This window comes from Pleurodeles waltl, chromosome 1_2 (genome assembly GCF_031143425.1).
Source record: "Pleurodeles waltl isolate 20211129_DDA chromosome 1_2, aPleWal1.hap1.20221129, whole genome shotgun sequence".
NCBI classification, from domain to species: Eukaryota; Metazoa; Chordata; class Amphibia; order Caudata; family Salamandridae; genus Pleurodeles; species Pleurodeles waltl.
In genome coordinates this window covers 902990398-903017601 of record NC_090437.1, presented here as the reverse complement: position 1 = coordinate 903017601, position 27204 = coordinate 902990398, and the positions used below count along the sequence as shown (strand labels likewise).

General features: G+C 45.2%; 1 protein-coding gene across 6 annotated transcripts in view; it reads left to right on the top strand.

The window, feature by feature from the left end:
• FAT1 (FAT atypical cadherin 1) overlaps nucleotides 1–27204 on the top strand; it is a 347884-nt gene that overhangs the window by 130165 nt on the left and 190515 nt on the right. For all 6 annotated transcript variants that reach the window (XM_069200198.1, XM_069200189.1, XM_069200162.1 and 3 more), the window contains exons 8-9: nucleotides 2170–2445; nucleotides 3316–3526. In XM_069200198.1, the coding sequence (XP_069056299.1) occupies nucleotides 2170–2445; nucleotides 3316–3526 (487 nt within the window). The remainder of the gene's footprint in view (nucleotides 1–2169; nucleotides 2446–3315; nucleotides 3527–27204) is intronic.

Below are 27204 nucleotides of genomic sequence, written 5' to 3'. Positions count from 1 at the left end.
CTTATGGTGCTGTGGTACTCAGTTAAATGTTGGGTTTGCTTTAAAAGGGTAGCACGAGGTACACAGCATATCATCTCTGATTGCATTTGTGCCACATTTGAGCTTTTATCAAGAATAGGCTTTGACGATAAATTACCTAGTCATTTAGTGCGCAACAAACACTGTTGAAACATTTCATATCGGTTATGGGCATCTAGATGAACCAAACCTGCTACTTTCAAGCCACTTGAAAATACTTAGGGGAACAGTAGATGATTCAAGTCTTGATTGGTCCAAGTGTCCACACCCTTAAAGAGGCTCATCATGTGTTTTCTCTCTGGTCTGCGTTCATGAGGTTGTGGACGGAGTCAACTTGGTTGTTCAGAACATGAAAGCCAGTGCACTGAAGATCTTTCTTCTTTCATCTCATCCTATTGTAGCTGATTATTTGGGATTGGCTGGAGTGATGAACCTTTGGAAATTTTGTCACATAGCAAAACCTGCCTCCTGTAACGTGCGAGAGATTTTTTTTTTTTTTTAAAAATTTTCGCCAGCAGTTGAAGAAGTGAGTTTTAATGCCGGGGAGATCTGAACCATGTTTATTCAGGTTGACGCACATTCTAGCAGATTTTTTTTTTGTATACTGTGCTATTTCCGGAATTAAATCACCTGGTAGTTAGTGATGCAGCAGAAGAACCTTAAATACCGTATTGGTATCATCTCCCTTTGCAATGGCATTCTGATGGAGGAAGAAGAAAGTGTTGAATCCAAATGGAGTCAAAATTTCAAGTCTAATTTGCTGGAAATAGTTCGATATGGCCTCTTCAGTTGTGGTTTTGACCCTCAAAAACTGGCTTTAGGCCCGTGGGTTTCACTGGTATGAATGATTTCTTGTCAGATACTTTCTGTACATTATGATACAGAAGTTTTTTTTTCCTAATTTTGCTTACCCTGTCATTTCTTCTGAAAGTAATACTTATACACGTTCTAGATATAGGTTGATGTTCATTTTTTAGAATTTCACAAATTAGATTACCTAATGAATTTTTGGGGGGCTGTATAGAAGGACCTAGGAAACCTGATCGTGTTTTTGGGCCAAACAGTGACATCATTAAATATATCGATTAGAAAAAAAACAGAAGGAACAATTCATGTGCGTTTATTTTACTGCTAACTGGCATCCCATACCATTCTTCAAGAAAATCGGAAATGCGTCATGTGTCTGTTATTTATTGACTCGTCGCCTTTCTAATTGGTTTTCCATTGTAACAGTAGGTCTACTAGAGCCACACTCTGCAGTGCTGCAATTAGGAGTTTGTGCAAAATCTATAGAAAACTATCAGACACCCCTTCAGATTGACTCAGATACTTCAGAGTCTGCAGTATTAGCATAGCAGGAAGGATACAATACATTGTATTTGTTGTTCCACCAGTTGCAGAATGGTTGCTGAGCTGCCTGTAGTCCATAATCGCATAATTCTGCAGTGTGGTATTTTTTCACATAATTATTGATTTGTCACACTTGCCACATAATCCATAATTTTCTACATAATTCAAAAGTTACCAAAAACTGGCAGGCCCTTTGCGAAGATTAACTAGTCACCTTTCAGTTGTTGAATGCTCTATTTAGGTGTTAAACATATCATTTTGAGATAAAACCTTTGCCCAGACAGTGTTAACATATAAAAATAATAGCGCTATGAAGAAAAACTGCCACGAAATATGCTCCATTATGTAGTATTCAGCTAGCCCTACCACATACTATGGTCCCCTCTGCCTCCTAATTACTGTGGTGTTGCATGTGATAGGAGTTGGTACTGCTGTCTGCATGCAAGCAAATGACGTATGGTTAAAGAAGGCATCTTACAAACAAATATCTCCCAAAGCTGCACAGCCCCAACCTCACATACTTCAGTCAATCAGCCAGCTTTTGTAGAGCGCAGCTACACACCCCTGAGGGTCTCAAGAAGCATGGGGTGGGAGGGTGGTGGGAGGGAGGAAGCCTCACCCAAAGAGCCACATCTTGAAGTTCTTCCCATCTGTTATCAGGGGCCATCCTCTCAGTTTGTGTACACAAAGTGTATTCATCAAATCCGAAGTAATAATGTGGTTAAACTTTTGCATCTTTTACTCACTGGTAAACAGAGTTTGTTAAATGGTAAATGACTGCAAATGTCTCTTTCTTGACAGGTGTTCATCAAAGTGATAGACATAAACGACCACAGGCCTGAGTTCTCTGCTTCCAGTTATGAAGTGCTCATTCCCGAAGACACGATACCAGAAACTGAAATCTTACAGATCAGTGCCACTGACAGAGATGAGAAGAACAAATTAATCTACTCTTTACAGAGCAGTATTGATCCCACTAGCCTGAAAAAGTTCCGCATGGATCCTGGTACTGGCTCCCTCTATGTAGTTGAAAAGTTGGATCATGAGACAATGCATCAACATGTCCTCACTGTGACGGTAAGCTTGGGACTCATTACTTAGCTTCTTGAAAAAACAAGCATTGGTAGAGCCAATAGATTTTGCCTTTGGGACTTATTGGCTTGGTGAATACGTTTTGGCCATGATGTACATCATCAGCAAAAGATGCTGTGAAACACGGCCACAAGGAAACAAAAATAGGTCTGATGAGGCAGCATTTACTAATGCTGTGTCATGCGTGATTATGTATCTACGAAATTATGCAGGCAGTGTTTTTATTTTTGTGTACCTATCCGATAATAAGATGGCAATGGATGGGCTCTAAGCCCACTCAAAGTTCACCAGACAGCTTAAGCTGTCACATAGGCCAGACCTAAAAAGGCACCTTTCACAGAGCTCCTGTTAACTGACCTTTCAGTCCTAAAGTTGATGTTAAAAACGTTTGCCTTGCTTTCTAAATAGATACATATGTGCGTTTTTTTTTATCTGTTACATAAGACTTATAGTTCTGGAGCTTAATTACACCTGAATAAATATTTTTTTGTTGTTCAGTGTTTTCCCCTGCGTTGAAAAGGCTACTCCTAGAATTCAATTGTCAACCAGTATTTGCCTTCTCGGCCTTGACTGCTGTCTGAATGTCAGGTGATGGTTGTATGTTGTATCCTATAGCTGGTAGTAAGAGTCTTGATAGATACATCGTTCATAAACATGATTTATATTTTGGGCAGATCTTGTGTGAAAGTTCTTTGGACTGCATTAGCTTAGCAAGGGGCATCCTATCCTGTTCATTCCAAGCCACTAACCTCTTGAATGCAGTCTTCAGAAACACACTCATGATGTATGTAATATACTACAGATGTGTAGAGGTCTCGTTATTTGATTGAATGCCCTTGTCTATCATTGTTTTAGGTGCGAGATCAAGATGTTCCTGTCAAGCGCAACTTTGCTAGAGTCATTGTAAATGTTAGTGACACCAACGACCATGCTCCTTGGTTTACAAGCTCATCCTACGAAGGCCGAGTATTTGAGTCCGCAGCTTTAGGATCTGCAGTGCTTCAAGTAACAGCCCAGGACAAGGATAAAGGGAAAAATGCTGAAATCATGTATTCCATTGAGTCAGGTATGTGTTCGCTATGCAACTTCTGTTAAATGAGAAATTAATGCATCAGGCTGTGGATTACCTGAGACAAACCCAGAAACATATTTATTTGGGTATTGTATTGGCTATCCCTTTATCAAATAGTGTGACGTTTTGACTGATTTTGTAACCTATGAACACCTGCGTTTCCTGATGCCTCCTTTCTCTTTTTTGTTGCTGTAAGTAGATTGACAAAGATTGAATCCCAGTCTTCTTCTTGGTGTATTAAACGCACCTGAGTATCATTACCGAGTGACTCTGCAGTTGCGAAAAGCACACGTAATAGAATGTAGTAATGGATTCTCCCTAGAAAGTTATCTGTCCTGTGCAAGGGAGTAGATGATGACTTCAGGTCTTTTTTTTCACAAGTCCTGAAGCACACTCTTTGAATGCAGATTTTTCTTTTCTGTACTTGGGTAAATGATGGACCGTGTGTAGGAAGTTGGCTCTGTATGTGCTATTTCAAAGTAAGGAATAGCATGCACAGAGTCCAAGGGTTCCCCTTAGAGGTAGAATAGTGGTAAAAATAGATAATACTAATGCTCTATTTTGTGGTAGTGTGGTCGAGCAGTAGGCTTATCCAAGGAGTAGTGTTAAGCATTTGTTGTACATACACATAGACAATAAATGAGGTACACACACTCAGAGACAAATCCAGCCAATAGGTTTTGTATAGAAAAATATCTTTTCTTAGTTTATTTTAAGAACCACAGGTTCAAATTTAACATGTAATATCTTGTTTGAAAGGTATTGCAGGTAAGTACATTAGGAACTTTGAATCATTTCAATTGCATGTATACTTTTCAAGTTATTGACAAATAGCTACTTTAAAAGTGGACACAGTGCAATTTTCACAGTTCCTGGGGGAGGTAAGTTTTTGTTAGTTTTACCAGGTAAGTAAGACACTTACAGGGTTCAGTTCTTGGTCCAAGGTAGCCCACCGTTGGGGGTTCAGAGCAACCCCAAAGTCACCACACCAGCAGCTCAGGGCCGGTCAGGTGCAGAGTTCAAAGCGGTGCCCAAAACGCATAGGCTAGAATGGAGAGAAGGGGGTGCCCCGGTTCCGGTCTGCTTGCAGGTAAGTACCCGCGTCTTCGGAGGGCAGACCAGGGGGGTTTTGTAGGGCACCGGGGGGGACACAAGCCCACACAGAAATTTCACCCTCAGCGGCGCGGGGGCGGCCGGGTGCAGTGTAGAAACAAGCGTCGGGTTCGCAATGTTAGTCAATGAGAGATCACGGGATCTCTTCAGCGCTGCAGGCAGGCAAGGGGGGGGTTCCTCGGGGAAACCTCCACCTGGGCAAGGGAGAGGGACTCCTGGGGGTCACTTCTCCAGTGAAAGTTTAGTCCTTCAGGTCCTGGGGGCTGCGGGTGCAGGGTCTGTTCCAGGCGTCGGGACTTAGGTTTCAGAGAGTCGCGGTCAGGGGAAGCCTCGGGATTCCCTCTGCAGGCGGCGCTGTGGGGGCTCAGGGGGGACAGGTTTTTGTACTCACAGTATCAGAGTAGTCCCGGGGTCCCTCCTGAGGTGTTGGATCTCCACCAGCCGAGTCGGGGTCGCCGGGTGCAGTGTTGCAAGTCTCACGCTTCTTGCGGGGAGCTTGCAGGGTTCTTTCAAGGCTGCTGGAAACAAAGTTGCAGCCTTTCTTGGAGCAGGTCCGCTGTCCTCGGGAGTTTCTTGTCTTTTCGAAGCAGGGGCAGTCCTCAGAGGATGTCGAGGTCACTGGTCCCTTTGGAAGGCGTCGCTGGAGCAGGATCTTTGGAAGGCAGGAGACAGGCCGGTGAGTTTCTGGAGCCAAGGCAGTTGTCGTCTTCTGGTCTTCCTCTGCAGGGGTTTTCAGCTGGGCAGTCCTTCTTCTTGTAGTTTGCAGGAATCTAATTTTCTAGGGTTCAGGGTAGCCCTTAAATACTAAATTTAGGGGCGTGTTTAGGTCTGGGGGGTTAGTAGCCAATGGCTACTAGCCCTGAGGGTGGGTACACCCTCTTTGTGCCTCCTCCCAAGGGGAGGGGGTCACAATCCTAACCCTATTGGGGGAATCCTCCATCTGCAAGATGGAGGATTTCTAAAAGTCAGAGTCACCTCAGCTCAGGACACCTTAGGGGCTGTCCTGACTGGCCAGTGACTCCTCCTTGTTATTCTCATTATTTTCTCCGGCCTTGCCGCCAAAAGTGGGGGCCGGGCCGGAGGGGGCGGGCAACTCCACTAGCTGGAGTGTCCTGCGGTGCTGTGACAAAGGGGTGAGCCTTTGAGGCTCACCGCCAGGTGTTACAGCTCCTGCCTGGGGGAGGTATTAGCATCTCCACCCAGTGCAGGCTTTGTTACTGGCCTCAGAGTGACAAAGGCACTCTCCCCATGGGGCCAGCAACATGTCTCTAGTGTGGCAGGCTGCTGGAACTAGTCAGCCTACACAGATAGTCGGTTAAGTTTCAGGGGGCACCTCTAAGGTGCCCTCTGGGGTGTATTTTGCAATAAAATGTACACTGGCATCAGTGTGCATTTATTGTGCTGAGAAGTTTGATACCAAACTTCCCAGTTTTCAGTGTAGCCATTATGGTGCTGTGGAGTTCGTGTTTGACAAACTCTCAGACCATATACTCTTATGGCTACCCTGCACTTACAATGTCTAAGGTTTTGTTTAGACACTGTAGGGGTACCATGCTCATGCACTGGTACCCTCACCTATGGTATAGTGCACCCTGCCTTAGGGCTGTAAGGCCTGCTAGAGGGGTGTCTTACCTATACTGCATAGGCAGTGAGAGGCTGGCATGGCACCCTGAGGGGAGTGTCATGTCGACTTACTCGTTTTGTCCTCACTAGCACACACAAGCTGGCAAGCAGTGTGTCTGTGCTGAGTGAGAGGTCTCCAGGGTGGCATAAGACATGCTGCAGCCCTTAGAGACCTTCCTTGGCATCAGGGCCCTTGGTACTAGAAGTACCAGTTACAAGGGACTTATCTGGATGCCAGGGTCTGCCAATTGTGGATACAAAAGTACAGGTTAGGGAAAGAACACTGGTGCTGGGGCCTGGTTAGCAGGCCTCAGCACACTTTCAATTGTAAACATAGCATCAGCAAAGGCAAAAAGTCAGGGGGCAACCATGCCAAGGAGGCATTTCCTTACACAACCCCCCCCCCAAACGAAAGAGGATGAGACTAACCTTTCCCAAGAGAGTCTTCATTTTCTAAGTGGAAGAACCTGGAAAGGCCATCTGCATTGGCATGGGCAGTCCCAGGTCTGTGTTCCACTATAAAGTCCATTCCCTGTAGGGAGATGGACCACCTCAACAGTTTAGGGTTTTCACCTTTCATTTGCATCAGCCATTTGAGAGGTCTGTGGTCAGTTTGAACTAGGAAGTGAGTCCCAAAGAGGTATGGTCTCAGCTTCTTCAGGGACCAAACCACAGCAAAGGCCTCCCTCTCAATGGCACTCCAACGCTGCTCCCTGGGGAGTAACCTCCTGCTAATGAAAGCAACAGGCTGGTCAAGGCCATCATCATTTGTTTGGGACAAAACTACCCCTATCCCATGTTCAGAGGCATCAGTCTGCACAATGAACTGCTTAGAATAATCTGGAGCTTTTAGAACTGGTTCTGAGCACATTGCTTGTCTCAGGGTGTCAAAGGCCTGTTGGCATTCCACAGTCCAGTTCACTTTCTTGGGCATTTTCTTGGAGGTGAGTTCAGTGAGGGCTGTCACAATGGATCCATATCCCTTCACAAACCTCCTATAATACCCAGTCAAGCCAAGGAATGCCCTGACTTGAGTCTGGGTTTTTGGAGCTACCCAGTCCAGAATAGTCTGGATCTTGGGTTGGAGTGGCTGAACTTGGCCTCCACCTACAAGGTGTCCCAAGTAAACCACAGTTCCCTGCCCTATCTGGCATTTGGATGCCTTGATAGAGAGGCCTGCAGATTGCAGAGCCTTCAAAACCTTCTTCAGGTGGACCAGGTGATCCTGCCAGGTGGAGCTAAAGACAGCAATATCATCAAGATAAGCTGTGCTAAAGGACTCCAAGCCAGCAAGGACTTGATTCACCAACCTTTGGAAGGTGGCAGGGGCATTCTTTAAACCAAAGGGCATAACAGTAAACTGATAATGCCAATCAGGTGTGGAGAATGCTGTTTTCTCTTTTGCTCCAGGTGCCATTTTTATTTGCCAGTACCCTGCTGTCAAGTCAAAGGTACTTAAGAATTGGGCAGCACCTAATTTATCTATGAGCTCATCAGCTCTAGGAATTGGATGAGCATCTGTCTTGGTGACAGAATTGAGCCCTCTGTAATCCACACAAAACCTCATCTCTTTCTTTCCATCTTTGGTGTGAGGTTTGGGGACTAAGACCACTGGGCTAGCCCAGGGGCTGTCAGAGCGCTCAATTACTCCCAATTCCAGCATCTTGTGGACTTCCACCTTGATGCTTTCCTTAACATGGTCAGACTGTCTAAAGATTTTGTTTTTGACAGGCATGCTGTCTCCTGTGTCCACATCATGGGTACACAGGGGTGTCTGACCAGGGGTTAAGGAGAAGAGTTCAGGAAACTGTTGTAGGACTCTCCTACAATCAGCTTGCTGTTGGCTAGAGAGGGTGTCTGAGTAGATCACTCCATCTACTGAGCCATCTTTTGGGTCTGATGACAGAAGATCAGGGAGAGGTTCACTCTCTGCCTCCTGATCCTCATCTGTTACCATCAACAGATTTACATCAGCCCTGTCATGGAAGAGCTTAAGGCGGTTCACATGGATCACCCTCTTGGGGCTCCTGCTTGTGCCCAGGTCCACCAGGTAGGTGACCTGACTCTTCCTTTCTAGCACTGGGTAAGGGCCACTCCATTTGTCCTGGAGTGCCCTGGGAGCCACAGGCTCCAGAACCCAGACTTTCTGTCCTGGTTGGAACTCAACCAGTGCAGCCTTTTGGTCATACCAAAACTTCTGGAGCTGTTGGCTGGCCTCAAGGTTTTTGGTTGCCTTTTCCATGTACTCTGCCATTCTAGAGCGAAGGCCAAGTACATAGTCCACTATGTCTTGTTTAGGCTCATGAAGAGGTCTCTCCCAGCCTTCTTTAACAAGAGCAAGTGGTCCCCTTACAGGATGACCAAACAGAAGTTCAAAGGGTGAGAATCCTACTCCCTTCTGTGGCACCTCTCTGTAAGCGAAAAGCAGACATGGCAAGAGGACATCCCATCTCCTTTTGAGCTTTTCTGGGAGCCCCATGATCATGCCTTTTAATGTCTTGTTGAATCTCTCAACTAAGCCATTAGTTTGTGGATGGTATGGTGTAGTGAATTTGTAAGTCACTCCACACTCATTCCACATGTGTTTTAGGTATGCTGACATGAAGTTGGTACCTCTGTCAGACACCACCTCCTTAGGGAAACCCACTCTGGTAAAGATACCAATGAGGGCCTTGGCTACTGCAGGGGCAGTAGTCGACCTAAGGGGAATAGCTTCAGGATACCTGGTAGCATGATCCACTACTACCAGGATATACATATTTCCTGAGGCTGTGGGAGGTTCTAGTGGACCAACTATGTCCACACCCACTCTTTCAAAGGGAACCCCCACCACTGGAAGTGGAATGAGGGGGGCCTTTGGATGCCCACCTGTCTTACCACTGGCTTGACAGGTGGGGCAGGAGAGGCAAAACTCCTTAACCATGTTGGACATATTGGGCCAGTAGAAGTGGTTGACTAGCCTCTCCCACGTCTTGGTTTGTCCCAAATGTCCAGCAAGGGGAATGTCATGGGCCAATGTTAGGATGAACTCTCTGAACAGCTGAGGCACTACCACTCTCCTAGTGGCACCAGGTTTGGGGTCTCTGGCCTCAGTGTACAGGAGTCCATCTTCCCAATAGACCCTATGTGTTCCATTTTTCTTGCCCTTGGACTCTTCAGCAGCTTGCTGCCTAAGGCCTTCAAGAGAGGGACAGGTTTCTTGTCCCTTACACAGCTCCTCCCTTGAGGGTCCCCCTGGGCCTAAGAGCTCAACCTGATAAGGTTCAAGCTCCAAAGGCTCAGTTCCCTCAGAGGGCAGAACTTCTTCCTGAGAAGAGAGGTTCCCTTTCTTTTGCTGTGTTGCAGTTGGTTTCCCAACTGACCTTCCTTTCCTCTTGGTAGGCTGGGCCATTCTTCCAGACTCCAGCTCTACTTGTTCACCCTGTGCCTTGCACTGTGCTCTTGTTTTCACACACACCAGTTCAGGGATACCCAGCATTGCTGCATGGGTTTTTAGTTCTACCTCAGCCCATGCTGAGGACTCCAGGTCATTTCCAAGCAGACAGTCCACTGGGATATTTGAGGAGACCACCACCTGTTTCAGGCCATTGACCCCTCCCCATTCTAAAGTAACCATTGCCATGGGATGTACTTTTCTCTGATTGTCAGCGTTGGTGACTGTGTAAGTTTTTCCAGTCAGGTATTGGCCAGGGGAAACCAGTTTCTCTGTCACCATGGTGACACTGGCACCTGTATCCCTCAGGCCCTCTATTCTAGTCCCATTAATTAAGAGTTGCTGTCTGTATTTTTGCATGTTAGGCGGCCAGACAGCTAGTGTGGCTAAATCCACCCCACCCTCAGAAACTAGAGTAGCTTCAGTGTGGACCCTGATTTGCTCTGGGCACACTGTTGATCCCACTTGGAGACTAGCCATACCAGTGTTACCTGGATGGGAGTTTGGAGTGGAACCTTTCTTGGGACAGGCCTTGTATCCGGTTTGGTGTCCATGCTGTTTACAGCTATGACACCAGGCCTTTTTGGGATCAAAGTTTTTACCCTTGTACCCATTGTTTTGTGAAGAGGCTCTGGGCCCACCCTCCTGTGCAGGTTTTTGGGGGCCTGTAGAAGACTCTTTACTATTTTTAGTTTTGGTTGTCTCATCACCCTTCCCCTGGGGAGTCTTTGTGACCCCTTTCTTTTGGTCACCCCCTGTTGAAGTCTTGGACACCCTTGTCTTGACTCAATGGTCCGCCTTCTTTCCCAATTCTTGGGGAGAAATTGGTCCTAGGTCTACCAGATGCTGATGCAGTTTATCATTGAAACAATTACTCAATAGGTGTTCTTTCACAAATAAATTGTACAGCCCATCATAATTACTTACACCACTGCCTTGAATCCAACCATCTAGTGTTTTCACTGAGTAGTCTACAAAGTCAACCCAGGTCTGGCTCGAGGATTTTTGAGCCCCCCTGAATCTAATCCTATACTCCTCAGTGGAGAATCCAAAGCCCTCAATCAGGGTACCCTTCATGAGGTCATAAGATTCTGCATCTTGTCCAGAGAGTGTGAGGAGTCTATCCCTACACTTTCCTGTGAACATTTCCCAAAGGAGAGCATCCCAGTGAGATCTGTTCACTTTTCTGGTTACACAAGCCCTCTCAAAAGCTGTGAACCATTTGGTGATGTCATCACCATCTTCATATTTAGTTACAATCCCTTTAGGGATTTTCAACATGTCAGGAGAATCTCTGACCCTATTTATGTTGCTGCCACCATTGATGGGTCCTAGGCCCATCTCTTGTCTTTCCCTCTCTATGGCTAGGATCTGTCTTTCCAAAGCCAATCTTTTGGCCATCCTGGCTAACTGGATGTCCTCTTCACTGGGGTTATCCTCAGTGATTTCAGAGGTGTTGGTCTCTCCTGTGAGGGAACCAGCATCTCTGACTATTATTTTTGGAGTCAGGGTTTGAGGGACCCTGTTCTCCCTAGATAGGACTGGTAGGGGGGAATTTTCCTCCAAGTCACTATCTTCTTCCTCTGAGTTGCCACCCTCAGAGGGGTTGGCCTTTTCAAACTCTGCCAGAAGCTCCTGGAGCTGTATTTTGGTAGGTTTGGGGCCCATTGTTATTTTCTTTATTTTACAGAGTGACCTTAGCTCCCTCATCTTAAGATGGAGGTAAGGTGTGGTGTCGAGTTCCACCACAGTCACATCTGTGCTAGACATTTTGCTTCTAAAAGTTGGAATACCTTTTAAGAATCTACAACTGGTTCTAGAATCTAATTCAAACTTTTACAAACTTTTAAACTCTAAAAGAAATGCTAAACAGGATCTAACACAAGGCCCTAGCAGGTCTTTTAAGAATTTAGAAAACTTTTCAAATTGCAAAAATCAATTTCTAATGACAATTTTGGAATTTGTCGTGTGATCAGGTATTGGCTGAGTAGTCCAGCAAATGCAAAGTCTTGTACCCCACCGCTGATCCACCAATGTAGGAAGTTGGCTCTGTATGTGCTATTTCAAAGTAAGGAATAGCATGCACAGAGTCCAAGGGTTCCCCTTAGAGGTAGAATAGTGGTAAAAATAGATAATACTAATGCTCTATTTTGTGGTAGTGTGGTCGAGCAGTAGGCTTATCCAAGGAGTAGTGTTAAGCATTTGTTGTACATACACATAGACAATAAATGAGGTACACACACTCAGAGACAAATCCAGCCAATAGGTTTTGTATAGAAAAATATATTTTCTTAGTTTATTTTAAGAACCACAGGTTCAAATTTAACATGTAATATCTTGTTTGAAAGGTATTGCAGGTAAGTACATTAGGAACTTTGAATCATTTCAATTGCATGTATACTTTTCAAGTTATTGACAAATAGCTACTTTAAAAGTGGACACAGTGCAATTTTCACAGTTCCTGGGGGAGGTAAGTTTTTGTTAGTTTTACCAGGTAAGTAAGACACTTACAGGGTTCAGTTCTTGGTCCAAGGTAGCCCACCGTTGGGGGTTCAGAGCAACCCCAAAGTCACCACACCAGCAGCTCAGGGCCGGTCAGGTGCAGAGTTCAAAGCGGTGCCCAAAACGCATAGGCTAGAATGGAGAGAAGGGGGTGCCCCGGTTCCGGTCTGCTTGCAGGTAAGTACCCGCGTCTTCGGAGGGCAGACCAGGGGGGTTTTGTAGGGCACCGGGGGGGACACAAGCCCACACAGAAATTTCACCCTCAGCGGCGCGGGGGCGGCCGGGTGCAGTGTAGAAACAAGCGTCGGGTTCGCAATGTTAGTCAATGAGAGATCACGGGATCTCTTCAGCGCTGCAGGCAGGCAAGGGGGGGGTTCCTCGGGGAAACCTCCACCTGGGCAAGGGAGAGGGACTCCTGGGGGTCACTTCTCCAGTGAAAGTTCAGTCCTTCAGGTCCTGGGGGCTGCGGGTGCAGGGTCTGTTCCAGGCGTCGGGACTTAGGTTTCAGAGAGTCGCGGTCAGGGGAAGCCTCGGGATTCCCTCTGCAGGCGGCGCTGTGGGGGCTCAGGGGGGACAGGTTTTTGTACTCACAGTATCAGAGTAGTCCCGGGGTCCCTCCTGAGGTGTTGGATCTCCACCAGCCGAGTCGGGGTCGCCGGGTGCAGTGTTGCAAGTCTCACGCTTCTTGCGGGGAGCTTGCAGGGTTCTTTCAAGGCTGCTGGAAACAAAGTTGCAGCCTTTCTTGGAGCAGGTCCGCTGTCCTCGGGAGTTTCTTGTCTTTTCGAAGCAGGGGCAGTCCTCAGAGGATGTCGAGGTCACTGGTCCCTTTGGAAGGCGTCGCTGGAGCAGGATCTTTGGAAGGCAGGAGACAGGCCGGTGAGTTTCTGGAGCCAAGGCAGTTGTCGTCTTCTGGTCTTCCTCTGCAGGGGTTTTCAGCTGGGCAGTCCTTCTTCTTGTAGTTTGCAGGAATCTAATTTTCTAGGGTTCAGGGTAGCCCTTAAATACTAAATTTAGGGGCGTGTTTAGGTCTGGGGGGTTAGTAGCCAATGGCTACTAGCCCTGAGGGTGGGTACACCCTCTTTGTGCCTCCTCCCAAGGGGAGGGGGTCACAATCCTAACCCTATTGGGGGAATCCTCCATCTGCAAGATGGAGGATTTCTAAAAGTCAGAGTCACCTCAGCTCAGGACACCTTAGGGGCTGTCCTGACTGGCCAGTGACTCCTCCTTGTTATTCTCATTATTTTCTCCGGCCTTGCCGCCAAAAGTGGGGGCCGGGCCGGAGGGGGCGGGCAACTCCACTAGCTGGAGTGTCCTGCGGTGCTGTGACAAAGGGGTGAGCCTTTGAGGCTCACCGCCAGGTGTTACAGCTCCTGCCTGGGGGAGGTGTTAGCATCTCCACCCAGTGCAGGCTTTGTTACTGGCCTCAGAGTGACAAAGGCACTCTCCCCATGGGGCCAGCAACATGTCTCTAGTGTGGCAGGCTGCTGGAACTAGTCAGCCTACACAGATAGTCGGTTAAGTTTCAGGGGGCACCTCTAAGGTGCCCTCTGGGGTGTATTTTGCAATAAAATGTACACTGGCATCAGTGTGCATTTATTGTGCTGAGAAGTTTGATACCAAACTTCCCAGTTTTCAGTGTAGCCATTATGGTGCTGTGGAGTTCGTGTTTGACAAACTCTCAGACCATATACTCTTATGGCTACCCTGCACTTACAATGTCTAAGGTTTTGTTTAGACACTGTAGGGGTACCATGCTCATGCACTGGTACCCTCACCTATGGTATAGTGCACCCTGCCTTAGGGCTGTAAGGCCTGCTAGAGGGGTGTCTTACCTATACTGCATAGGCAGTGAGAGGCTGGCATGGCACCCTGAGGGGAGTGTCATGTCGACTTACTCGTTTTGTCCTCACTAGCACACACAAGCTGGCAAGCAGTGTGTCTGTGCTGAGTGAGAGGTCTCCAGGGTGGCATAAGACATGCTGCAGCCCTTAGAGACCTTCCTTGGCATCAGGGCCCTTGGTACTAGAAGTACCAGTTACAAGGGACTTATCTGGATGCCAGGGTCTGCCAATTGTGGATACAAAAGTACAGGTTAGGGAAAGAACACTGGTGCTGGGGCCTGGTTAGCAGGCCTCAGCACACTTTCAATTGTAAACATAGCATCAGCAAAGGCAAAAAGTCAGGGGGCAACCATGCCAAGGAGGCATTTCCTTACACCGTGCTTTTGGTATTCAATTTTTGGTCCACTGTTGGTTCTGTGAATAATCTTCTGAAAGGAGGTTGTTCCTCTGACATTGCAAGCAGATTTCTTGCAACACGTGCTCGTGTGTCATTTTATGCTGTTGACTTTATGTTTGAGTCTTGGGTTAAGTACCTAGAATTTAGTGATTTCCTTCTTTGCCCGTCATTTCTGAGAAGTGTGAAGCCTTTACAAGTCCCCAAAACACGAGGCCTCTACTGTCTCACTTCCAGCATGTTTGCTGTACTTAGTGAATACGACCACAACCGAACTGTATGTTCGATGGCATCTGTCGCTGTAGATACGCATGTTCTGCAATAGCTCGCCATCTGGTGTTGGGCCGGAGTGTTACAAGTTGTTTTTCTTCGAAGAAGTCTTTCGAGTCACGGGACCGAGTGACTCCTCCTTTTGTCTCCATTGCGCATGGGCGTCGACTCCATCTTCGATTGTTTTTTTTCCGCCATCGGGTTCGGACGTGTTCCTGTCGCTCCGAGTTTCGGAACGGAAAAAATAGTTAATTTCGGAAGATTTTCGTCGGTATTGTTGCGTTCGGGATCGGCGTACTTAGATTCAACACCGCATCGAAGATCGAAGAGCTCCGGTGCCCTTCGGGGTAGTTTTTCGATCCTCCGTCGGGGCCTGGTCGGCCCGACCGCGTGCTGAGGAACGCCGATGGAACGGACCCCGTTCCGTTTCTGCCCCAAATGCCACAATAAATACCCCTACACAGACCAACACTTGGTCTGCAACCTGTGCCTGTCACCTGAGCACAGCGAAGACACCTGCGAGGCCTGTCGTGCGTTCCGGTCCCGAAAAACACTCCGAGACCGTCGAGCCAGAAGACTTCAAATGGCGTCCGCACCGACAGCCCGACGGGAGTTCGAGGAACAGGAAGAGGAAGGTACCTTCTCGATCCAAGACTCAGACTCCGAAGGATTCGACGATACACAAACCGTGAGTAAGACGTCGAAAACCACACAAAGAAACATTTACAAGGCCCAGGGGACGCCACTGCCACCAGGCCATGGCTCGACCCATAAATTCGGTGACCGACCGTCGGCACCGAAAAAGGCCCAAACAGTGCCGAGATCGTCCGACTCCGGTCGAGACACCGGCACGCAGCCTTCTCGGGACCGAGAAAGTGCTGGAGACAAGCCTCGACACCGAGATGCCGGTGTGGACACGGCTCGACGCCGAGACAGCGGCACCGAAACAGATCGACGCCGAGAGGTTTCGGCCCCGAAAAGGAAAAAAGTCACCTCGGAGCCGAAAAAACACGCAGACAAAGTTTCGATGCCGAAACAAACTGCAAGCGACCCAGCTTCGGGCTCTTATACAGAAGAGCACTCGCTAACCTCCCAAATGCAAAAGCATAGGTTTGAGGAAGAGCTACAAGCAACTGATGTGGACCATACGCAAAAGCGTATCTTCATTCAGCAGGGGACAGGAAAAATAAGCACCCTTCCCCCCATTAGGAGAAAGAGAAGGTTGGAGTTCCAGACGGAACAAGCACCACAACCAAAAGTGGTGAAAAGAGTTACACCACCACCCTCTCCTCCGCCCGTGATTAACGTTTCACCAGCACAAACGCCATCACACTCCCCAGCTCACACCACCATGAGCCAGGGTGACCAAGACCAGGACGCATGGGACCTATACGACGCCCCAGTGTCAGATAACAGCCCAGAGGCATACCCTACAAAACCATCTCCACCAGAAGACAGCACCGCGTACTCTCAGGTGGTGGCTAGAGCAGCACAATTTCACAACGTAAGCCTCCACTCAGAACAGGTCGAGGATGATTTCTTGTTCAACACACTCTCCTCCACCCACAGCTCCTACCAAAGCCTGCCTATGCTCCCTGGTATGCTCCGGCACGCAAAAGACATATTTAAGGACCCGGTCAAAAGTAGGGCAATCACACCAAGGACCCGGCTTTCATCACAACACAGCTGCCACCAGACTCTGTTGTTGTAGGAGCAGCTAGGAAAAGGGCCAACTCTCACACATCTGGAGATGCACCACCCCCAGATAAAGAAAGCCGCAAATTCGATGCAGCTGGTAAGAGAGTCGCAGCACAAGCTGCAAACCAGTGGCGCATCGCGAACTCCCAGGCACTACTTGCGCGCTATGACAGAGCCCACTGGGACGAGATGCAACATCTCATTGAACATCTGCCCAAAGACTTCCAAAATAGGGCAAAACAAGTGGTTGAGGAGGGACAGACCATCTCCAACAACCAGATCCGTTCCTCCATGGACGCTGCAGATACAGCTGCACGGACAATTAATACATCTGTAACTATCAGAAGGCATGCATGGCTCCGAACGTCTTGATTTAAACCAGAGATTCAACAAGCAGTTCTCAATATGCCTTTTAATGAAAAAGAACTGTTCGGTCCAGAAGTGGACACAGCGATTGAGAAACTCAAAAAAGATACAGACACTGCCAAAGCCATGGGCGCACTCTACTCCCCGCAGAGCAGAGGGAATTACAGCACATTCCGTAAAACGCCCTTTCGAGGGGGGTTTCGTGGTCAAAGCACACAAGCCAGCACCTCACAAGCAACACCGTACACTTACCAGGGACAGTATAGAGGAGGTTTTCGGGGACAATATAGAGGAGGGCAATTCCCTAGAAATAGAGGGAGATTTCAAAGCCCAAAAACCCCTACTACTAAACAATGACTCACATGTCACTCACCCCCTCCACACAACACCAGTGGGGGGAAGAATAGGTCATCATTACAAAGCATGGGAGGAAATCACTACAGACACTTGGGTTCTAGCAATTATCCAACATGGTTATTGCATAGAATTTCTACAATTCCCTCCAAACATACCACCAAAAGCACAAAATTTAACAACACACCATTCCAATCTCCTGGAGATAGAAGTGCAGGCACTATTGCAAAAGAATGCAATCGAATTAGTGCCAAACACACAAATAAACACAGGAGTTTACTCACTGTACTTTCTGATACCAAAGAAGGACAAAACGCTGAGACCAATCCTAGACCTCAGAGTAGTGAACACTTTCATCAAATCAGACCACTTCCACATGGTCACACTACAAGAAGTATTGCCATTGCTAAAACTGCACGACTACATGGCAACTTTAGACCTCAAGGATGCTTATTTCCATATACCAATACACCCATCGCACAGGAAATACCTAAGGTTTGTATTCAAAGGAATACATTACCAATTCAAGGTACTGCCTTTCGGATTAACAACCGCACCAAGAGTCTTTACCAAATGTCTAGCAGTGGTCGCAGCACACATAAGAAGGCAGCAAATACATGTGTTCCCATATCTAGACGACTGGCTAATCAAAGCCCATTCGTTAATAGAGTGCTCAAATCACACAAATCATATCATACAAACCCTCTTCAAACTAGGGTTCACCGTCAATTTCACAAAATCCAAAATTCTGCCACGCAAGGTACAACAATACCTGGGAGCCATAATAGACACATCAAAAGGAGTAGCCACTCCGAGTCCACAAAGAATTCAAAATTTCAACACCATCATACAACGCATGTATCCAACACAAAAGATACAGGCAAAGATGGTATTACAACTCCTAGGCATGATGTCATCATGCATAGCCATTGTCCCAAACGCAAGACTGCACATGAGGCCCTTACAACAATGCCTAGCATCACAGTGGTCTCAAGCACAGGGTCACCTTCTAGATCTGGTGTTAATAGACCGCCAAACTTACCTCTCGCTTCTGTGGTGGAACAACATAAATTTAAACAAGGGGCGGCCTTTCCAAGACCCAGTGCCACAATACGTAATAACAACAGATGCTTCCATGACAGGGTGGGGAGCACACCTCAATCAACACAGCATACAAGGACAATGGAACGTACATCAAACAAAACTGCATATCAATCACCTAGAACTTCTAGCAGTTTTTCAAGCACTAAAAGCTTTCCAACCAATAATAGTTCACAAATACATTCTCGTCAAAACAGACAACATGACAACAATGTATTATCTAAACAAGCAGGGAGGGACGCACTCCACGCAGTTAAGCCTGCTAGCACAAAAAATTTGGCATTGGGCAATTCACAACCAAATTCGCCTAATTGCACAGTTTATACCAGGGATACAAAATCAACTCGCAGACAATCTCTCTCGAGATCACCAACAGGTCCACGAATGGGAAATTCACCCCCAAATACTGAACACTTATTTCAAACTCTGGGGAACACCTCAGATAGACTTGTTTGCGACAAGGGAGAACGCAAAATGCCAAAACTTCGCATCCAGATACCCACACAAACAATCCCAAGGCAATGCCCTATGGATGAACTGGTCAGGGATATTTGCTTACGCTTTTCCTCCTCTCCCTCTCCTTCCTTACCTGGTAAACAAACTCAGTCAAAGCAAACTCAAACTCATATTGATAGCACCAACTTGGGCAAGGCAACCCTGGTACACAACGCTGCTAGACCTATCAGTGGTACCCTGCATCAAATTGCCCAACAGGCCAGATCTGTTGACACAGCACAACCAAAAGATCAGACACCCAGATCCAGCATCGCTGAATCTAGCAATCTGGCTCCTGAAATCCTAGAATTCGGGCACTTACAACTTACCCAAGAATGCATGGAAGTCATAAAACAAGCAAGAAGGCCATCCACCAGGCACTGCTATGCAAGTAAATGGAAGAGGTTTGTTTGCTACTGCCATATTAATCAAATACAACCATTACACACAACTCCAGAACATGTAGTGGGTTACTTGCTTCACTTACAAAAATCTAACCTAGCTTTCTCTTCCATTAAGATTCACCTTGCAGCAATATCTGCATACCTGCAGACTACCTATTCAACTTCCCTATATAAAATACCAGTCATTAAAGCATTCATGGAGGGCCTTAGGAGAATTATACCACCAAGAACACTACCTGTTCCTTCATGGAACCTAAATGTTGTCCTAACTAGACTTATGGGTCCACCTTTTGAACCCATGCACTCCTGCGACATACAGTTCCTAACCTGGAAGGTGGCATTTCTCATCGCCATTACTTCCCTGAGAAGAGTAAGCGAGATTCAGGCGTTTACTATACAGGAACCTTTTATACAACTACACAAAAATAAAGTCGTCCTAAGGACCAATCCTAAATTTTTGCCAAAGGTTATTTCACCGTTCCATCTAAATCAAACAGTGGAACTTCCAGTGTTCTTTCCACAGCCAGATACCGTAGCTGAAAGGGCACTACATACATTAGATGTCAAAAGAGCATTAATGTATTACATTGACAGAACAAAGAACATCAGAAAGACTAAACAACTCTTTATTGCATTTCAAAAACCTCATGCAGGAAACCCAATTTCAAAACAAGGTATAGCCAGATGGATAGTTAAATGCATCCAAATCTGCTACCTTAAAGCTAAACGACAGCTGCCCATTACACCAAGGGCACACTCAACCAGAAAGAAAGGTGCTACCATGGCCTTTCTAGGAAACATCCCAATGCAAGAAATATGTAAGGCAGCCACATGGTCTACGCCTCACACATTCACCAAGCACTACTGTGTAGACGTGTTATCCGCACAACAAGCCACAGTAGGTCAAGCTGTTTTAAGGACATTATTTCAGACTACTTCCACTCCTACAGGCTGATCCACCGCTTTTGGGGAAATAACTGCTTACTAGTCTATTGCAGAACATGGGTATCTACAGCGACAGATGCCATCGAACTGAAAATGTCACTTACCCAGTGTACATCTGTTCGTGGCATCAGTCGCAGTAGATTCGCATGTGCCCACCCGCCTCCCCGGGAGCCTGTAGCAGTTTGGAAGTTACCTTCAATTATTTATATATGTATCATCTCAACCTTAAATAGGTGCATACTTAGTCACTCCATTGCATGGGCACTATTACTACAATTCAACTCCTACCTCACCCTCTGCGGGGAAAAACAATCGAAGATGGAGTCGACGCCCATGCGCAATGGAGACAAAAGGAGGAGTCACTCGGTCCCGTGACTCGAAAGACTTCTTCGAAGAAAAACAACTTGTAACACTCCGGCCCAACACCAGATGGCGAGCTATTGCAGAACATGCGAATCTACTGCGACTGATGCCACGAACAGATGTACACTGGGTAAGTGACATTTTCATTTCTGTTAACCCTGAAATTCACAGGTTAGACTGCAGGTTTCCTTGCTGTTTATCTGTATTACTTGAAAGGTACTCCCATGTTTGAAGCTGTAACTAGAGGAGTACATTTACATCTGAATAAATGTAAGTGTATACCCCAAATGTTTTTAGCCATTGGTTTCCTGTCCACCTGTAAGCATTCCATCACATTCATAGCTCCATCACATGTACCACCCATCTCACCCTGATGCCCTTTAACAAACACCTGTAAGTGCTCAAAAACCTCCCCTAGATAGGAATAGTGGCACCTCCCAAAAACTCTTTACCTTACAAAACTAAGGCCTAAACATGATGCTTGAAGATTGCAATTTATATCTTGTAATTTCAAACTGGAAACAAGTAGATGATCCGATTTTATTATTTGGACCACTTGCTTTCCATCTTGCCCTTCCACACTGAACGTATTACTGATTTGTTCAAAATCGAATATCCAAAAATCTCTATCCAGTCTTGGCCGAAAATATCTCTAATTCAATAAAAACAAGTTTGTTTTATTGTCATAACTCCAAGATCCAGAAAACCATGTCCGTCGCTGTTCACCAATACAGTGACTCTATTGTGAGCAGTCAGACACCATCAATGGAAGCTAAAGGTGGCCACAGCCTGCACAGCCAACATCAGGTTAAATACTCGTTGTCATCTCACACGACAGATGCTGTTCCTACATATGTGCCTATAAAATTCAATGTACTTAAGGGCGAGAACCAATCTCCTTCATATACAAAATATTCGAAGTCTTTAAAATTCACCATTGGGATGAGGTGAATAAATACTGAAGCACTTCATCATGATGAACTTGTGTATCTAAGAAAGGAGTAGTGTCTCATGAATTGTTAGGCACAATCAGACAAGTCCCTAAGGCTGCCTTCCTGTCAGCTATAATTGTGCAGCCTATATAGCCTCACCCACTACCGTGCAATCCATAATATGTGCCTCGAGTCATGTCCTGTTCACTATACAAGGTCACTGTAACTGTGCTTACGCTACAGACCTACTCAGTCTTCAATAGGTTCGTCAAACATGTTGGGTTCCAAACCCAAAACTTCACACTTTCTGTATCTCTGACCTCAACATCAATTCCTCAAGCATAACTCTTCTATCGAAAAGCATGCAATTCACAAGCTTCGATATTTATGCTATGTTAGCGCATAGACTGTATCCCAGATGAGCCGCTGTCCATTGAGGGGCTCTAAGCATAATCTTGAGTACTGAATAATATTCTGGCAATCTCAGTTTATGAACAAATTACTGAGCTTTTCTTTGGCTTCACCTATGATTTACCAGTTTGCTTTTTCTTTTCAACTGCTTCCTCTCAGTCTTTTAATCTGTTTTAGACGCAAAAGTTCTACTTTTTAGCCCAAATCTTTCTGAATTTTTTAAAGCTGGTTCAACAGTCTGGTTCAATTTGGAACTTGATTTATAACATTGTTTGCAGCTCTCTATTTGCAATTAATTCAGTTAATTTGAGGCCAAACGAAATGTTGTGACATCTGTTATACATGATTTGTGAGGTAGTCACCCAAATTCTATCAGTTGTGTATTTTCTGATTCGTGCATGAGGTATTCACTGCCACTGATGAAAATATTACTGATCTTGCTAGAACCACAGATATATACGGGAAAGTACTGTAGGAGGCTGTTCATTATATGCGTGCAGGGGAGAAGTATGAAGCCTTGACATCACAGAGATCAAAGATGAGTTTGGCTTTTGATGTCCAAGCAGATTAGGAGAGGAATTGTCACATGAATGATTGGCCAGACCTTTGTAGGCCTTAGTGTTGAACTTGGCCGTTGTTTTGATATGACTGGCGGACACTTGGCGAGCACCTCATAGCTGTTAATGCCTTTCACATGCGGCATGAACATTCCATAAATATTTGCGATGCTTGGTCGAGTCTGTAATTGGGTATTTCAGGCATCGCTTTGTGTACAGAGCTCCAGTTATCGGAAAGAATATAACTGCCCGTTGTAATCGCGCGGAGCTTCAAACTTACTTTTTGTAGCAAGGATATTCCTCTTCAGTTTCACAGTTTGCGTGAGATTTAGAGCTTTATTGTTGGAAAAAGAAGCGTCTGATAGAATACAATGTAGCCTAGCTATACATTATGAGTATACTAATTTATTCTTTTAAAAGAGAAATTAAACACCCTTCGGTTAGATATCCGACAGTTTATTCTGAAACTCTGTGAAACTAATTTTAAAATACCTGCCAATAAAATCCGTAGTAACCTTTGTTTTGAAGTAAGCAACATTTCTGAAATTAGACTGAAAATAAACTGGTGTTTTCTTTCTTCATGCAGCATATTACCTAGGCTTGTTAATGGAACACATTTTTGTCAAAATATTTGCTGTGTAAACTACTTTTTAATAGAAGCTGATATACCTCCAACATGATGCTGAGTCATGCTTTGATGGGTTGTAATTCAGCTTTTCCACCAAAGTTATAACCGGCACTCCACCCGCAATAGAATGCAGTGGGGTACCCTTTTCCTCAACTCCAAAGTTGAACTTAAGTCACACAAAGCATACAACTAAAAATATGTTTTGCCTGCACCTTCTAAAAATTGCTCAGGTATTCTTGTTTACTCCTTTTACAAACGATAAATTAAAGAAAATACACTCTTTTGAGAGCTGTTAGATTAGATTACAGTTAGACTTCGTATGTTTTATATTGTGGCAGGGATCTTGCCACAAAAGTAGATTCCATTTTGCTGAAAAGGTTATGTAAATTTACTGTGAATAATGAATTCTCTTAAAAATAATAAACCCTGAATTATTTATTGAGGAGTAAGAAATCAGGCTCAGATTTGTAGTGCCCAAACACATCACAAATGACATCTTTCAGCCCTTACGATTTTTTTCTGTGAAAGCAGGTTGTCTCTTGGCATATAAAATCAACATCAGTTGAACAAACAAAATAAGCAGCTTTATAAGAATGACATCTGCCCTGATGCGGATCCCAAGCACTTTTCCTTTTCTTCACCCTGGTTTTCAACTTCACTGGGCACTAATGCTTACATACTCATTCCTTAGACATCATAACTCTGCTGCTCGAGTTCACGCTGGAAATGTGAATTAGATCTAATAAGTCTGTCCAGTTACTGTGTTCCCAGTGGTATTGACGGAGTTCCATGAGCGGCATATTGGCTCACAGCCTCCGCAGCCTAAAGATAGTTTTAAAGCACTTTACCCCCTCCTGTGCTTAGTCCAGCTGTGTGCCGACCCTTGCCTGCAAAGATGAACATCAGGCTTGCAGAATGTATCTGCTTCTAAAGTCAAGCTCCTGACCGCTGTAGATACTTTATTCTAAATTAAAAATCTCCAAGTGATTAGTGTATCTTCAATTCTGTCTGTAATACTCTTTGCGAGTCTGAGTTTATCTTCACTGTGACAGTAGATATGTTATTGCCTCTTTCTTGGAAAGCCACAGTGGCATTTCTCACATTTGCCCATCCCCGGATGGACCGTCATCATTTTATTATCCATATGGTGAATTATTGTCTTCACATTGACCAGCGTAGCATTGATAGATGGCGGGCCAGCCTAGGGATCTCGGTCTGCTGAGCTCTCTACCAGATTTCACCTTGTAGTGGTAAAGGGTATAGGACTGGAATAAAAGAAAATTAGAGCATATGTGCCTGTCAATCATTTCTGTCACGTTGGAATTCAGAATGAAATATTATGACAGATTCTGAGTCTGTAAAAGATATCTAATTTTGGTGCGGTCACTTTGTAGCAAAAGTGTATTTAGGATAGGTTTTAGAAGGCTTGTGACTCGTAAACTTTGGGTGTAATTAACTATCTTAACAGTATAATCAGAGATCAAGCTTGAATAGGATTTATGGATGTTGTGAACCTTCTGATTTCTGGCAGAGAGGAGCAGCTGTTCTCTCTTGCTTCGGTGTCCCTCACTGATGGACCATGCATGCCATGGTTGTAGAAGACTACTCCCAATAACACTTCTGGTACTACTAGGGTGTGCAGCCCGCTGATTATCCCTACCTACCGTCTTTATTTCCCGGGAGGGCTCTCCAGCCTTACTGACAAATAGCTTTGCGTGTCCTCTGCTGGTAAGGCTCAAATAGATCAGCAGTGCCAGGGGAGTGGGCTGTTCTGCAGGACAACAAGATTTTTGTCTTGATCCTGGGCCCACTTTTGTAAGAGAGATGGGAATTAAAGTTTGCAAATGTCTCTGCTGTGGATATCCAGAATATGCTAGTTTGAAAAATATGGAGACTCCTCATAAAGCTGTGTGGAAGTGCATGTCTTGATCAGGCACAGCAACACATTTGAATTAAAAAAAAAAAAAAAAAAGATATCGAGCAGGAGCTACTACCAGTCTTTTCCGGGGCCCTGTAGCCCCCCTCAGCCTCTGTACCTGGCCTTCGTAAGTATTTTGTGTTGAGAGAACGGACTAGGAAAATTACGTAAAGCGGTGGATGACCTGGCATTAACTGTAATGAGGCAAATAACCACTGTGGAGCATTTCTTAGCTAACTTCTTCAATTCACAGCATCCTGTGTGGCCCAGGTGTGACCCTCACTGATTAGCCCATGAGACCCTACCTCCAGTAATGCGTATTTATAAAACCTGAACTTGCTGTGGGACAACTTCATGGGTGCTCACACCAGTTGTGGGTATTTTAGGGCCGAGACACTTGACGCAGGTAAACAACCACAATCTTGCCAATTAATGATTTCACCAACCCTTTGCAGCTAGATTTCCACCTTGAAAGTGGCCCAGGAATGACCCCTGATATTTTTCTGAAACCTTAAATTAATGCTAAGTGTAGCTGCCACTAGTAAGAGGCCAGATGTGGCTCTCTCAAACTAGATGTACTGAAAGAAACACTAAACCGGAATAAGGCAACTAATTACGTTTTATTTTTTCATTTCATAGGCATGAAACCGTAACTTAAAATGCCTGCCTTTGGGCTTTCAGCAGTTGTCAAGTCCATTTTCTTCTTTGACCTAGATATAGGAAGACAATGCTGGCCTAGGAAGAACTACTACTGCTTTCTAGCAAGCATCCTCTGCAAGCCGCACTTTTACAGTGAATACATATGTACAGCAGGCATCGCTGCTGGTTTCTATGGAAACGCATTACTCAAATAATACACACAATAAACTGTTAATCACTCATTCATATCAGTTTCCTAGTCAGCACGTTAAAGTCCCAGTCGATGAACCAATTGGTACGTGCTTGCTCACGGATTAGCGCAGCGATCCTTGCTGTTTGTATACAACATACCTTTGCGTTCTCACTATTAATCTTTGAGGTCCAGATAATGGACTTTAAAGGGATAATGAAGGCAGGACGTGGTCACTGTAAAGAGGTTTTGTGACGAGAAGACACCCGGTGGTTTCGATATTAATTCTGATCTTCTTAGTTGTGAGCTTCTAGTGAAGTGTAAGCATAGGCATAGAGGGACACTGCTCTCTTGCCCTGCCGAGAACTGTCTTTGCCCACCACCACTGTTAGAGCTGGCTGGTGGCATAAAACAGGGTGACAGTAGGGCTGAGGGCGGAATGGCATCGTTTTTTCTCATGAAATTCAGATCAAGTCCGTGAGAGTTTGATAAAATTACTTTTTGGCATGAAATGTAATATTCTGGCAAAACATGCCCTTTTGTTTTAACCTGAGCATGCCCCTCACACAAAAACTCTTGAGATATCGGCAGGAGAATGAACCAGTCTCCCACTGGTATTGTGCAAGACTTTTTAATGCGAGATGCATGGCTTTCTTTAAAAAACACAAAACCAGCAAAATTGCTTAATGTACAATTTTGAGAAATTTCACACATTTTGTGTAACACGAAATTCTGGAACTTTGAATGCAAAATTCTGGAATTTCACTAATTTTGCAAGTGTAATTACATTTTCTTGCACAGAAAGTTCCCCGCTCTCTCTCCCCTGTGTATTTAGCTAGCTCTGCAATGATTCCTATTACTCTGCCAAGAGTCCACATGTTAATGTCAGTGAATAGGGTCATTTATTAACATAATGTTATGGAAAGAGGGCCATTGTTGTGAGACTTGAATGTCTTAAGGTTACTGTAGTTAAGGTCCTAACCCTGAAACTTAATCTGCTATTCCCTGTACCTTGAGACACACTTTAAAAAGTATTAGCAAGATTTGAAACACCGTCTTTCATTTAGATAAAACCTTGTCCTTAAAAATACTGGCCACTAAAACTATTGTGATTGATTCTGCCATTGTTGTGCACGCTGGTTTAACACCAGTCCGAAGCCCCACATTGTTAAAGGTGAAATAATTGTGACCATTATAAAGAGTTCTGAGATTAATGAGGATATTATACTATTAGTAGAACAAAATCTACTAGGCACGATTCCATACAAAGAAGAGTATTCACAAATGTGAAAATGATTCACAATCCGCATCATTGATTGACATGTGGGTACGATGTGCATTACCTTGTTTCGTAGCACTTCTTGATGTGCAGAATGCTATATATTTTATTGGGACTAAAGACCTATTCCACCAACTGTCCTTCAGAACATGTTTTAGTTTTACCCCAATTTTACTGGTGTAGACCACCACTACAGGTAAACTAAATGGGCTGTTC